General features: G+C 50.4%; 1 protein-coding gene across 1 annotated transcript in view; it reads left to right on the top strand.

Annotated features, from left to right (window-relative positions):
- The window catches only part of HELZ2 (helicase with zinc finger 2), a 53412-nt gene that overhangs the window by 29584 nt on the left and 9243 nt on the right, over positions 1 to 14585 (top strand). Inside the window, exons 7-15 of the mRNA XM_077831902.1 lie at positions 1928 to 2711; positions 3494 to 3569; positions 5430 to 8955; positions 9998 to 10083; positions 11094 to 11228; positions 11525 to 11683; positions 12145 to 12289; positions 13011 to 13127; positions 13868 to 14063. Of these exons, the coding sequence (XP_077688028.1) occupies positions 1928 to 2711; positions 3494 to 3569; positions 5430 to 8955; positions 9998 to 10083; positions 11094 to 11228; positions 11525 to 11683; positions 12145 to 12289; positions 13011 to 13127; positions 13868 to 14063 (5224 nt within the window). The remainder of the gene's footprint in view (positions 1 to 1927; positions 2712 to 3493; positions 3570 to 5429; positions 8956 to 9997; positions 10084 to 11093; positions 11229 to 11524; positions 11684 to 12144; positions 12290 to 13010; positions 13128 to 13867; positions 14064 to 14585) is intronic.

Below are 14585 nucleotides of genomic sequence, written 5' to 3'. Positions count from 1 at the left end.
TCCCCGGCAACACTGTGGGTAACTGTTACATGCCCGGTGAAATGAAAACTCCTTTGCTTCTGCCCCTTAATGTCCCCTCTTGGCCTTGCCCAGGTGACTTCATTCTTGTATTTGCCCTCAGATGCTGGCTCTTTCCTAAAGCTGCTAGGCTCCGTGTATGTGTCAATATTGATTCTGCAGGTCCCATAAAGAGGAGAGTTGGGGGAGGGAAAGTCGAGATGCATGCAAAGGTGGTAGGCTCTGAACTGGCCTTCATTGTTCCGAGATGTTAAAATGAAAGCGACAATGCGGGAGGGAATGCACAGAGGAGGGTCCGTTTCCTTTCCTATGGGGACCATTATTTCTTTAATATTTTTTTGAAAGGTATAATAAAAAGAGATGACTTTCAATCTTAGCCTGTGTCCTGCCCTCTGGCTGCACTGGGGCTTGTTCTACTCTCTGAGATGTTTGCACATACTCCGCCAGGACAGGATTCTAGGAAGGTTGACTGTGGGATGAGGAATGCCTGGGGCCATGCTTTCATACCTGGGACCCTACACATCCTTGTGCCCATGTGATCCCTGGGCATGTGGCGTTGTGACTAAGGGCCCAAGTGTATGTATTCAGAAGTCCCTTAGTAAGTGAGGCTCTAGGCACTGTGCAGCCACTGGTTAGGCCTTAAATCGCACTCTTGAAAAACATGAGCACAGGCTTATTGTGTGCACAGTACGGATAACTGAGCATGTACCCCATACGCTAGTTTCTGCACATACGTGAGTATCGCCTGCAGGTTGTAAATCAGGGGCCAGAGCTCTGGAAACTGCGAATGAGTGTGTTCCTTGTCTGTTCCCAAATGAATAAACAATGGGACAGACTACCCCAGTGCATCTTGGATGAAGGGCTTGTCTGAGACTCCCACTCACATCCCCTTGCCATGCTGCCTGGAGTGGCTCAGGACCGTGAATGCCTATCTCAGGGCAGATACCCCAAACTGGTGGTGTGTTTTTTAATTAGACTTCACCAAGTCAGTAACAAGTGTGAACTCCTGGATCACTATAACAGTCTTGCCATGGAGTCCCAGACTGCCTCCCATCGATCTTTCCACCCAGACAAGCTGGACTTGGTGATAAATGGTCACTTACACCAAAAATCACAAAATATTCAGGTTACTCCCAGTCCCAAGAGACCAGTCACTTACCCCAGATCAATTGGTCCCCTAGATCTTATACCAAAGACAACACCTGTATCCAATCCTGGAATTATTCTGAAGGGTTATTAACTAGGAAAAACAAATGAGTTATTTACAGGTGAAAGCAAGCAAACATCTACACACAAATGAATTAGAATCCAGCTCCTAAGAGTGACAGAATTGTAGTGATCTGTCCATTCGAAATGTCTTTCAGGGCAGACCCAGGAATAACCCTGAGAGATCTCTTGCTTCGGTTTAGTGTCTCTGGCCCTCTGAGAGTTCGAACAGCAGAGATGAAAAATCGTCATGTCAGCTATGTTTATTTCCCCCTTCCCGCGTTCAGATGTCTGGGATGAGGCCTTCTGCACCTGCTTCTCCATGGGTGGATGGGGAAATTAACAAGTCTTATGATGGCCCACTTAATTTTTGAGAGCCCTCCTGGATGGGTGGGGGGACAATTCCCATGCCTGGGTTCACAAGTTCAGAGCAAACATTTTCAAAGTAATATTTCCTTATAGCATGGAATACAGACATTACCAATGAGATTAATGCATGGAGCAACTTAGAAGCATTTCATAGGGTCTGAACACTAAATACATTCTTAGAGGACCATTACCTATTTTGAACAAAACTAACGTACGGCTGAGCTGGTTTGCTTTCCAGCTACAAGTCTGTCAGCTCTTAGCACACACCTATGGCCTTGGCCAGAGCTGGCACTTGGTTTACCAGCATCACACTCCTGTTTTCTCTCGCTTCCAGTGCGGCTGACATCTACATCCGTGAGTACTTCCATGAGTATGTCACAAACGGGCACCCTGGTGCAGTCCCTCTGAGGATCAAATACACAGACCGTTCCATCAGCATGACCGACCCTGTCACTCAGCTGTACTGCTGCCTTTCTCCAAACCAGAGGACCTTCAGGCAACCCACTCAAGCAGAGATCGACAGGCACCGCGTTATCATCACCACATCCATGCTGTCCAAGAACCTGAGGGTGCCCCCTGGATACTTCACCCACATCTTGATAGATGAGGCGGCTCAGATGCTGGAATGCGAAGCTCTGATCCCGCTCTCATACGCTACTTACGAGACTCGAGTCGTCCTCGCTGGGGACCACATGCAAGTGACCCCTAAGTTGTTCTGCCTGGGAGGTGAGCAGTCTGCCGACCACACCCTGCTGAACCGCCTCTTCCAGTACTACCAGAAGGAGAAACATGAAGTAGCTCTGAAAAGCAGGATCATCTTCAACGAGAACTACCGCTCCACTGCGGGCATCATCGAGTTTGTCTCCAAGCATTTCTACGTCAGCAAAGGCAACACTATTCGTGCCAGCGGCAACATCCCGCCCCACCCTGAGCTCCACCCGCTCATGTTTTGCCACGTGCCGGGCTCCACCGAGCGGGATATGGCCATGACGTCCTGGTACAACGTCTCCGAGATCATGCAGGTGATCGAGAAAGTGCAAGAGATGCACCAGAAGTGGCCAGATGAATGGGGAGCCCGGGACCTGAAGAGAATCTGCGTGGTCTCCCATGGCATGCAGGTAGGCAGGACGGTGCCAGTGTGAGCCGATGCGTTGTCGATCCGTCATTCTGCACTGGAGCGGCATGGGACGCATTGTTGTTTGTAAATGCCAAACGCTGGACTCGGTTTACTTTCTGTAAACACCCCTCTCTCTTGTTGCTTGCAAACCCTGGATGCCAGAAGCGTGAATTTACTTTTGTCCAGTACATTTTGCTAAGGGGGTGTTTACAGCGCATGGGAGTGGAAGGGACGGGTGGAGCAGAGGTGACTTATAAGGGGATGGTTTTAGGTGGGGCAGAGAGTCTAGCACAGCAAATCTGCTGAAGTCCTTCTCAGCCCAACTGGCAATCCAGAATTTTCCTGCCCTTCTCCTTGGTGTCATTCTTCCCCTGAGCCTCGGGAGTCCATTTTGTTCCTTAAGTCTCTCAAATGTGATTCCCACTGCCTGCCCGCAGCTGCAGGTCACCCCAGTGAGTCTGAGTGTGTCCTGGGCTCCGGGTTAGAGCTTGCAGAGCTGAGGGGCAGGGTCTTATCGGGATGCACCAAGCTTGGCTTGCCTGGCCTTCCCCGGTGGCTGGTGAGCCTTGGATTGTTAAACAAGATGCTCTTGCATTGCGTGTTGATAGGGAGCCCCTTTGGCAGTGATGGTGAAACTAAAACAAGCTTGAACCCCATCAAATCTTCTTCTCACCTAGTGGCCGTATGATACCTGCTCTCTGGAGATCGGGGGCTGGGTGCAGGTTGCGGGGAGCTGTTGAGCTGCTCCCTGGTTTGTGACTTTGTGACTCCCTTTCCCACCAGGTCAATGCAATAAGGCAGGAGCTGAGGAAGAAGTACCTGGGAGAGGTGGCCGTGGAAAACTTTGAAAACTTACCAGGTTTGTATCTTGCTGAGTGGCTGTTTTTGCTTTGGCAGGAATGAAATCCATTCTTAGTGGCAGGAAAAAGGAGCCATTCTACTCTGGGCTCTCCCTCTAGGCTAGTGAGAACTCACGTGGTCACACCAGTGAGAAGCTGGGAGAATATTCCCATGCTGCTGGGCGCTGCGGACGGGTAAAGGGGCAACATGGACTGAATGCTGGATGACTAGCAGAGATGCCTCTGGCACCTTCAGAAGCCTGTAAAGAGCAGAGGGGAGAGCAGGTGCAGCTGATGTGCCCATATGGACGTGGGGCAGCCACACAGGCGTACGATGCCGTTCTGTTCCATCTAGGTTCTTATCCTGCACCCACCACACAACTGCTGGCTGGGCCTTCTAGTTGTGGGGGGGGTGGGTGTGTGATGTTGGGTGCCCCACTTGCTGAGCACCACACTCTGAGAACTGGGCCCCTTTAAGGTACCTAAATTGGGTGCCCAGAATCACTCGTCACTTTAAAATTTTTATACAGAATACAATGAGCGCATGCATACTCCCTTGCCGCCGCCCCCTCCGCCCCCCGCAAGAAATTGGTGAGTCGCTTTTAGCCCCTTTCCATGTTGCTGCTGGCCTAGAAAGCGCTGCCTGATCTGTCCAGTTTAAAATGGTTCCCGGTCATTTTTTACACATGAATAGGGTTTTAAACTGAAAAACGTGCTCCTGAAGTATGTCCGTACCCTAGTCCCAACCAATTTCATGGGCTGAGTATCTCTTTATTTCCTGAGAAGCATGAAAACCCTGGACATAGGCGCTGATCCCTTTTATAATCCCGCCTGCAGCCATACAAGCAGAGATGCCCATACTTGCCAGAGCCCCAGAGACTGGGTATCTTGGTGTGATTCATGTCTGTACTCAAGATTCCCAGGATACCAAGGGAGAGTCTAATAATGATGTAAAAGAAGGTGATATGTTGTAACCAACAGGGCATCCATATGCAAAGGCCTCTGGGTACTGACACAGTATAACTGACACATGACTTCCCAGTGAGGCTGCTTGCTGAAATGTGACTCTGCCATGGGAGCTGAAGAAAGAGGGTTTTGGTTTGTTTTTTTCCTCTCAAGCCAAAGAAGATTGATCTAGTTCTTCACTGGTTTTATGGCGCAGCAGAGACATCTTGTGGTGGAAATAATGAATGCCTGGTGTGCGTTTCCCATCTTCGCATCCCTCCTTCTTGACAAACCGTTTTCAGCCTTTGGCTGGTTTATGAACTCATTGATTGGCTGTTTGTTATCCCTAGTGTTCATGGTTCCTGGAGCCAGACGGCATTGTTTCTACTCTCGGACTGGATGATCAAAACTTTTTTTTTAAACAGGTGAATGGTGAATACTTCTCTTCCTGCACAAAACCTCTGGTTCCCACTGGGATTTTTGGAAAGAAAAGCCCATTCCCAAATGTCCCTGTGTACAAACCCCATTCCCATGTGTGTTCACGGGGAGCGGATAACAAGGGGCAGAACACTGTCAAATCGAAGAGTGGTTTGGAATCCACAAACACTGCTCTTGTATTAGTCACCTCGCTCTTGCTCTTGCTTCATCTCTGGCTCCTCACGTGGTGCCTGGGTGTTGGTCTGTATCATGGCTCGCGGGTGGGAAGCCCCTGCAATTCCAAGGAATCTGTTTCACTGAGTTAAATCTCAGGTCACTCTTATCACTTAGGGAAATGATCACATGCGGGTGTTTTTAGCCGGTCACTCCTGGGGGTCCACATGCAGCGCTGTGTAGGCACAGACAGCTCCAAAGGCACATGCTCCACCCAGAGAGAGTCCTCCTCATTCAGTTCCCATCAGTAACCTTTTTCTTCTCTCTCCTCTTGTTCCATGCAGGGAGGGAGTTCCGGGTCATCATCATCAGCACAGTTCACACCAAGGAAAGCCTGCTTAGCTCTGCCTCCCCCAACATGGAGTTCTTCAACGAAGCGAGAGTGCTGAACACCATCATGACGAGGGCCCAGTCACAGGTCATTGTGGTGGGAGATGCTGTGGCCTTGTGCTCCTATGGCCAGTGCAGCAAGGTCTGGAAGCGCTTCCTCCAGGAGTGCATCGAGAAGGGCAGCGTGACTCCGGAAACGCTGACGCTGGAGCAGATTAAGCAGGCAGTGTCCGACAAGCAGAGCTGGATCCAGGGAAGCACTGAGCAGCAGCAGCTGTGTGAGGAGGAGGATGACAGCGACATGGATTCCTGGACCTCCGAGTTGGATAACGCAAATCCCGACGATCCCATTCTCCAGGAGCTCCTGGATGAGAGCAAGAACGTCCAGGTGACTGTTTCCGAAGAAGGGTTGCTGAACGTGAACTCCGAGGCCTCGGCCCACAAGAACGGCCGGCTGGAATATGTCAACTTCTCCTCTCACACAATGCAGGAGTATCTTCGCATGCACCCCAAAATGTACAAGAGGTGTGAGCTGGTCAAAGAGGGGTTTGACAAAGCATCTGCCTTCGCCTTCGATGAGTCACCTCCCCTCAACGTTCAGATCAAAGGCAGAGTTCGCTGTGGCATGGCTTTCACTGGCGACCAAGTGCTCGTGGAGCTGCTGCAGACCAGTGCCCCTGAGGGTGGCGCCCTCCGTCCCCAAGGGAGAGTGGTGGGCGTGCTGATGCGGGCCGAGCGAGAGCGGACTTTCGTCTGCACGATGGACGAGTTCGACCCCCGCGTGATGATCCCCATCGACCGCACCATCACCAAAATATTTGTCCCAGGGCTGAAAGAAAAACCCAATGTTGTCCCCATCCGCAAACTGATAAAGGGGAAGTACCAGGTGGTCAGCTGTGAGAAGATAAGCCAGGAGATGAAAAGAAGTCAGCTTTTCTGTGTCCAAATTATCTCCTGGCGGGAAGGTTTTTACTACCCTCTGGGCATAGTAACAGACATCCTGCCCATGGCTTTGACTCTGGAAGAAGGCTTGAAGATCCTTGATTTGGAGTACGGTCTGGCAAAAAAGTACCCAAGCGAGGTGACCAAGGAGCTGGCCAAAATTACGTCCAGCAAATCGAACCCTCCCAAGGAGAATCTGAGGGACTGCCGGGGCTACCTGACCTTCACTGTCGACCCCCCAGGCTCTAAAGATTTGGATGATGCCATAAGTGTCCGAGATGAGGGCAGTTGTTACGAGATTGGGATCCACATCGCAGACGTGGCTGGCTTTGTTCCCAAAGACAGTGCTTTGGATATGGAGGCGAAGAAACGAGGCACTACTTACTATGCCCCTGGTAAGGAGCCGCTCTGCATGTTCCCACCTCGGATCAGCCAAGACCTCTGCAGCCTCCTGCCACAAAAGAATCGCCACGTGATCTCCCTGTTTGTCACTGTAGAAAAGACGACAGACAGGATGATGAAACGGAACTTCGCTGTGTCCACAATCCGCTCGGACCGGCAGCTGTCCTACGAGGAGGCAGAAAGCATCATTAAGAACCACTACAGTGGGGAAGCGAAGGCCCTTCGCTTTGACACCCTTGAGGACTGTATAGCTGTGGCTTATCACTTCTCCAGAGTCCACCGACAGTTCAGGCTGCAGGAAGACTGTTACTATGACCGGCTGGATGAGGAAAGTACGCCAGGCAACAGGGGATCCCACCAGATGATAGAGGAGTTCATGATCATGTTCAACAGCTTTGTGGCCGAGTTTCTAACCAACAAAGACCACACCAAGAACGTCACTCCTCTTCGGTGTCAAATGGAGCCCAACCCTCAGCAAGTGGCTCAGATGAAGAACAAATACAGCCACATCATTCCTTTGTCCATCCACCTCTCGCACCACCTGGGAGCTCTGCCTGCTGGCCCAGCCCCTGCTGGATGGGGTGAGTTCAGCCTCCTGACCCCACTGTGGGAGCACCTCGAGTCAGCTGTGGACGCTCGTGATGTCCACAAGATGCTTGACCTCATTGCTACCGATGACATTCACCCGAAGCTCGCCCCCATCGTCCTGGAGTTCAGGAGGCTGCTGAGCCGTTCCTATTTCAGTCGCTCCAACTCGACCGCTCAGTCTAAGGCGGGACATTACTCCTTGCACGTCGACTCTTACACCTGGGCCTCCTCCCCCATCCGCCGATACTTGGACATCGTGGTCCAGCGGCACCTTCATTCCGTGCTCTGCAAGAAGCCAGTACTGTACTCCTCGGAGGACATTGAATTTCTCTGCCATGACTTCAACAGAAAGAACTTGCGGGCAGTAACCTACGAAAAGAGGGCCCATTCCCTGCAGATGGCCACCCGGCTGAGGTGCCAAGTCCTGCAGAAGATCGCGTTCGTTGTGAGCGTTGAGGGAGTTGATAGGTTCTTTAAAGCCTTGTTCCCACTGAACACGGAGAGTCTTCCAGATCCCCAACTAATCAACTACCGGGCTCTGCAGTTAGTGGAACAGCCCTCGTTTAACCAAGAGCGGAACAGCATGAGGCTGACGTGGAGGCGGCGAATGTACTCCGTGGTGAGCTCAAAGGAGCACACCCCGCAGTCCTCACCACTTTGGGACCGCCACATCACCCTCTTCAGCGCTCAGGTGTGGCAAGACTTGCTGGCGGCCATCAGAAAGGAAGAGTTTGAGAGTGTGATTGCTCTGCTTTGGCGCGGCCAGGCCATGGGCCAGAGGCAGGTGGGGAGAATAGAGAGAAGCGACTGCTCGCACTATGTGGGGCTGTTTCTAGAGCTGAGCGCCGGGGATGCTGTGCAACTGCAGCTCACCACGGTGGTTCAGCGGGGATTTCTGGTGCCTTCTGTGCAGTTGTGGAGCGTGACTCCGGGTTTCGACGTCTGTTTAGAGCACACGGAAAAGCCCATCAACTGCTTCTCGAATTACGCCACGCAAGCGTCAAAGGACAAGTACAAGAATCCACTGGACTATAGCAGGGTGTGGAAGCCGCTCAATGCCATGGAATCTGCTTCGTGCGCTGTGGCAGAAAACGACTCCATTGTCCTGCAGGATGTCAAAATAACCTGGGACAAGCAAAGGAACAGCGAAGGGCAGCTGCAGGGGACTTTCTCCTTAACCAAAAGCTTCCTAGAGGAGTGTGCCATTGATGTAGACTTCAACCACTGTTACATGTGCATCCGGCTAGAAGGTCTGACGCTCAGTGGATGCCGTAATGACGAGGCATGTCTTAGCCACGGCCTCCAGAAACTCAGCTTGTCCAACGAGAGCACGGCAGGTGGCAGCTTCGTGGTTGATCCAGCTACATACACTTGGGTAGCCCATGGGCTGACCGAAGAATGTAGTGACAATGAGAAGCTGGACAGAAATGGTCTGAAGACTCTGAATTTTTACATCCATTTTATGTCCATGGAGACAGTTCCTGCAGAGATCTCCCGGGACTCAGCCAGGTTTACAGTGGAAATCATTCCAAAGATGCTTCCGGATATGTAAGTGTGGGTGCGATATTCAACGCGTAGCTGGTGATTTCAGTCCTTTGCAAACGAAAGCAGATATGGGGCTAGCTTTCCCCACGCCGCCTTCCCAAACAGAATGGAGCCCTTCTCCTGAGTGTACCTGGTCCACTGAAAATCCCCATGTCCCTACACAAATCAGCCAGGCCCTTGGGCTTCTGGCAGGGTGCTCTGTGTTTTTGGTTGTCGCTTTTTCAGACATTCCCGAAACACCCCGCTTCCTGCAGTCCTAGCTGTCTTAAAGAGCAAAGGATTGAGGGGGCTAGGAAAAGAGGCAGCCCTGGGGGGACTGCTCAACTTCTGTTACTGTAGCAATTCACCTCACTCTTGCTACAGCATCTTTCACAAACAACTCGGCTTGAAAGGCTGTTCATAGTTTCTTTAGCAGCCCCATGCCCCTGATTTCTCGTTCTTATTCTCCTTTATGCCGGTTCCTTTGCAACCGTGCCTTATTGAGACAGCCGCACTTCAAGTAGATCCATGGCCTGCCTTTAGAATCAAGCCTCATTAACAGGCAAGGCGGCCAATCTCGCTCGAGATAACTGTAGCAGAAGAAGAGATCTGTGTGGCTCAAAAGCTTGTCTCTCTCTCCAACAATCTGTCCAATAAAAGATACCACCTCACCCCCCTCGTCTTGCTAATCTCCTGGGATTGACCCAGCTACAACTGCATGTAGCTTTAGCTTTTCTTATTCTGGAGTGACCTCTCCCTTGGTGCCTTGAGATAAAAACAGCTGGGGTGTGATCTGTGCTCCCTGCTGCTCTGTGAAATGTAATCCTCTGCCCCCAAATCCTGCCTGGCTCCATTCTTCATGCAGGCAGGGAATGGGTCACCTGTACAGAGTAACACTATTGCAATACAACTTCTTCCCAAATTGCTTTTAGCTCTCTGCTTAGAGCCTTCATTGAATGAACAAAGCAAAGTGGTAGGAAACCGAAAGGCAGTTCAACAAAGCTGTGTCGTGTTTTTCACCATGTGGGGCTATGTTTCAGTAACTCTCTGTTTTCCCTTCTATCAGCCGGAAGGAGAATGCAATCTGGAAACTGAAACATGCCTCTTCGCTCGCCAAGAGCATAGCACTGGGCCAGGAGCCTCCTCAGACAGGTAGGTGCAAACATTCACAGGCTTCTTTTGCTCAGTTGCCAAAGCAAGTGGGCCACGTTTAAGACCATACCTGGTGATAATAATAAAACGATCTGGCTCTTACGATCTTAGCGCTTTTCATGCATAGCTCTCAGAGTATGAGAAGTGCAAAAGAAGTCAAGTATTATTCTTCCCATGGGGAAACTGAGGCACAGGGAAGTGACTTTCCTAAGATCACCCAACGGGCCAATGGCACAGCCAGGAACTGAACCTATGTCTTCTGAGTTCCAGTTCAGCAGCCTATCCACTAGGCCACACTGCCACTTCTATTGTGCTTATACCACTCTCGTTGGAGCCCTTGGGAGCCATTAACTAATGCCTCTGTGAGGCAGCTGAATAAGCGTGATCTGTAGTTTGTGAATGGGCAAACCGAGGCAGAAAAAGTAAAAAAAAGTCTCCCTCAGTTCCTGCATGGGGTCTCTTAGCTGATGTGAGGTTTGAGATCTTACAGGCCCCAGATATATGCACAGTCCTGGTTCTGGGTTTGACACAGGTTACCTTTGTTAATGGGTAGCCAATAAGCAGGTCGTTTGTGACAGGGCTGGGCCAGCTCCCTTGTGTGGTGGCTACCTGCTTCCACCTAGGTATGTCCCCAGGAGTCCCAGCTGTCTGTCCAGGTCCTTATGATAGAGAAGCGAGTGTGCTCCCAGATAGAGCTCTGCTGTTCTCAGCATCTGGCTCTTCTCTGTTCCCTGGCTAGGGATTCCTCTTTCCAAAGGGGAATGGAGACACAGGACCTAGCCGCCATATTAGAGCAGTTAACATTTAACCCTCTGGATCTTTACAGGTGATTCAGTGGCAGAGGGAGTTGGTGTCAAAGTAGGATTAAATTTGGGAGCTCTTGGCTCTGAGTCCTATGCTTGGACCATGCCGTGCTCAATGACACTGCAAAGTGTGCTTCTTGTTTGGTGCCCTCTGTAATCTCAGTTTAAAGTTGTTGGGTGTTCTTGTTTTTATTTTTTTAAATGTAGCAGAGAAAAAATCCAAACTCCTGGCCCAAAAAACCTTTGATATCCCTGGGTGCCTGAGGAAGCTCAACCAAAGTCAAAACAAAGCAATCCTAGATGCTCTGAGAAAACCCTTCACTCTCATCCAGGGACCACCAGGTGAGACAAGAGGGGGTACATGCATGCGTGTGAATGGGTGATAGCACTTTTTATGGAAGCCGCTTGAGGCCTGGCCCGGGGTTCCCCCAGACTCCTCTGCTGCCAGGTCCTTGAAGTGACGTGTCCTTTGTGGGACCACACGCAAGTGACACAGAAATGGGGTGGGGCAGTGACACTCAGGGCTGTGCAAATCCATTCAGTTCTAAATTCTCAAACACACCAGCCTGGAAGTCTCTCTGCTCCACTTGCCAACAACGGTATGTCGGAACATTCTCAGCAGACCTTGTTTCACCCAGGCACGGGGAAGACGGTGGTTGGGGTCCATATTGTCTACTGGTTCAACAAGCTGAATGAGGAGAGGCTGGAGAAGGAACCATCTCTGGACGATGCGGAAAAAGCAGGAAAATGCATCTTGTACTGTGGCCCATCCAACAAGTCTGTTGACGTTGTTGCAGGTAACTTGGCATGCTGACTGCTGGGGGTCACGTGATACAAGATTTCTATTTACCCGTTTTTTCAGAGAGTTGGGAGGGAAGGGGGAAGAGATCCTAGCGTACTACTTAGGCTGAAATTCTTAAATGGAAACAAGGCAGTGGCAGGTGAGAAGTTGCAGAGGGGGTAGGAATAGTACATCTGACAAAGCGAGATAATGCATGTTCTTAAACAGCAGATGGTTCCTACGCTCAGGGTGCCTGGTGCAGCTTGCATTGAAGTCTGGGATTGCTCCAGCATCCCTTTGCTCTATAAAAGATCCCTTACTGACCTGCTCTCAAAGGAGCTTGGAGATCTGTGCCTTTTTGAGTGCAAGGCTGTATATTGGGACCCTGAGACTAAAAGGGCTTGTTGCCTGGGGGGCATCTTAGGAGAGCATGAGTCCTGGTGTCACTCAGTGGAGTCTATTCTGCTCCCTTCCCAGAGATGCTGTTGAAGATGAAGGGGAACCTGAAGCCTCTGAGGGTTTATGGCGAGGCAATGGAGTCGATGGAATTCCCCTACCCTGGGAGCAGCCGGCACTTCTCCCGGAAAGCCCTGCGGGATGCAAAACCTAAGCCAGAGCTCAGGTAGGACAATGCAACCCCAAGCAGGTTAAAAAGAGAGTGTGTCCTGAGTTCACCCCACCGTGGAGCCAAGGAAGCCATCCTCTAGTTTGCTCAGGAGAGTCCAAATACATCATATTGCAGTATACGGGGGAATTGCAGGTTGGGAGCGGGAACTATTGGCAGGAGGGTCTCTGGAGTAGAATCTGAATCCTTCCAGCACCATCAGATCATGAACAAGGCTCCACCATCTCTGCCTATTCCAGGCCACTCTCTGCGTTTACTCTCTGTTAAGTCCCCTACGTTTTCCCTCTCTGAGTATGTTCAGTGGAGGGTTTTCTGTCGATTGGCCCCTTTTGTGTGTCCCTCCAGCTGTCCACCAGCCCTGGCAGATGCTTGGACATGTCTGGGACATGTATTTAGAATGAAGCCATCTTCTTTTCTGGATAACTTCAGAAATAAGAGGTTACTGAGCTCTCTTGACAAATGTTGACATTTCTTATAAATTCATTCAGTTTACTAACTGGAATAGAAAGAAGAAAATCTTTTGGCCCATCTAGGGAGAAATAAGCATAGGGCCTGAGAAAATGTAAAAGCTGGGACGTATTTTCTTAGAGATGCTGCTGGTGTATAACCAAGCTGGTATACTCCGTTGTTGCGGGACATCTCCCAGTGTGCATGGATGTGGGTATGTATAACGTTTATATTGAAAAATCCCGTTTTGTTGTTGTTTTTTTAATTTCAGTGAAATAATTTTGCATCACCGAATCCGGCAGCCACCCAATCCTCTTTGGCGAAAAATCCGTGACTTTGATACAAAAGTGAAAAGAGAAGAGCAGATATCAGAAGAGGAGGTTAAGAAGTGAGTGAAAAGAGACCCACATGAGAGGTCTGGCAGTCGTTGGCTGTACTGGAGCGTGTATTAGTATGAAATAGCCAGTACCTGTATGCAACACAGTGCAGTTACTCACATCCCCATCAGGGAGAGGTTTAAGATGCAGTTGCTGGGCCAGAACCTCAGCTGGTGTAAATCAGCATAGCTGCATGGAAATCAATGGAGTTATGCTGATTTATAGCAGCTAAGAATCTGGCCCTCTTAGCCTTTGCTGAGATTGGAAATTGAAACTAAAGAACAAACCACATCATGTTCCTGAGGTTGCTTTTTTTGAAAAAAACAAATACAACCAGCTCCTGTTGACCCTGTAGCACAGAATATGCTGTGGAGACAGTAACTCTCTGAATCTGTTGTGAACTGAACATCCAGGGATACTTCCTTAGGGTAACACTGCAGCCTGTGAGTGCTTCTAGAGTGATTTCTGCTTCGAGGGCTCTGCTTGTGTGGTTCATGAGACTCTGGGCTGTTGGACTGAAAAATGAAGCTACCAGGCCTGGGGATGTAGGTTCCATAGCTTTCAGACCCCAGGGTGTCTCCAACTGGGCCTGTGGGAAACCCTTTATGGAGAGGGCTGTGCTGGGGGGAGGGGAGGGTGTAACCCTTTGGGAAGGTGTATCCCGTTTCCAGAGTAGGAACTGAGCAGAGGTGAAAGTTTCACAAATGCTGCCACTAGTACAGAATCTGACCTCCTTCACCTTCGCCTACAGGTACAAAAGCCTGTTGTTAGAAGCCCGTGTGCAAGAGCTGCAATGCCACAATGTCATCCTGTGCACGTGCTCTGCGGCCTCTGCCGCCTGCCTTGTGGACAACCTGAACGTCAAGCAGATCCTCATTGATGAGTGCGCCATGTCCACCGAGCCAGAGACCCTCATACCCCTGGTCAGCTACATGAAGGCGGAAAAGGTGAGTCCCTCCCAGTGGTCAGTCATTAGGGCGCTGTCAGTTGCCCCTGGAATTGCTCCCTAACCAGAGGGTCTCTCCATTGGCTCTGCACTCACTCTAGACTGCGCCTCGCTACTCACTAAAGTTTGCAGTTGTATTTCAAGGCTGTCCCTGATGGCTCCTGTGCTGATGCATACACTCTTGTGGTGTCTCCTCCGTGTGTTCGTCAGGGTGGAGCTCCAAGCAAAGCACTGGGATGCTGGGCGTTATGCCCCGTTATGTGTCGCCCTTTTACCTTGCAAGGGAAACGCAACTCCTGTCAAACTGTGTGATGCATCCCAGGCTCGGAGGTGTACGTTGTACATCTGCATTCACACCGCTCTGCATAAACACGCATACCCAAATACATCATGCACACAGACGTCAACATAGTATATAAACACACACACTTAATGGGTCTATTATGATGGTGACAACTGCAGTATAAAACTGGTCCGTATGCTCACTAGCTAATTACTTGACCTAAGTATCTCATCTCAGCCC

Source organism: Eretmochelys imbricata, chromosome 13 (genome assembly GCF_965152235.1).
Source record: "Eretmochelys imbricata isolate rEreImb1 chromosome 13, rEreImb1.hap1, whole genome shotgun sequence".
Classification (NCBI taxonomy): Eukaryota; Metazoa; Chordata; order Testudines; family Cheloniidae; genus Eretmochelys; species Eretmochelys imbricata.
The sequence above is the reverse complement of the archived record's forward strand: the minus strand, read 5'-3'. Positions and strand labels throughout refer to the sequence as shown.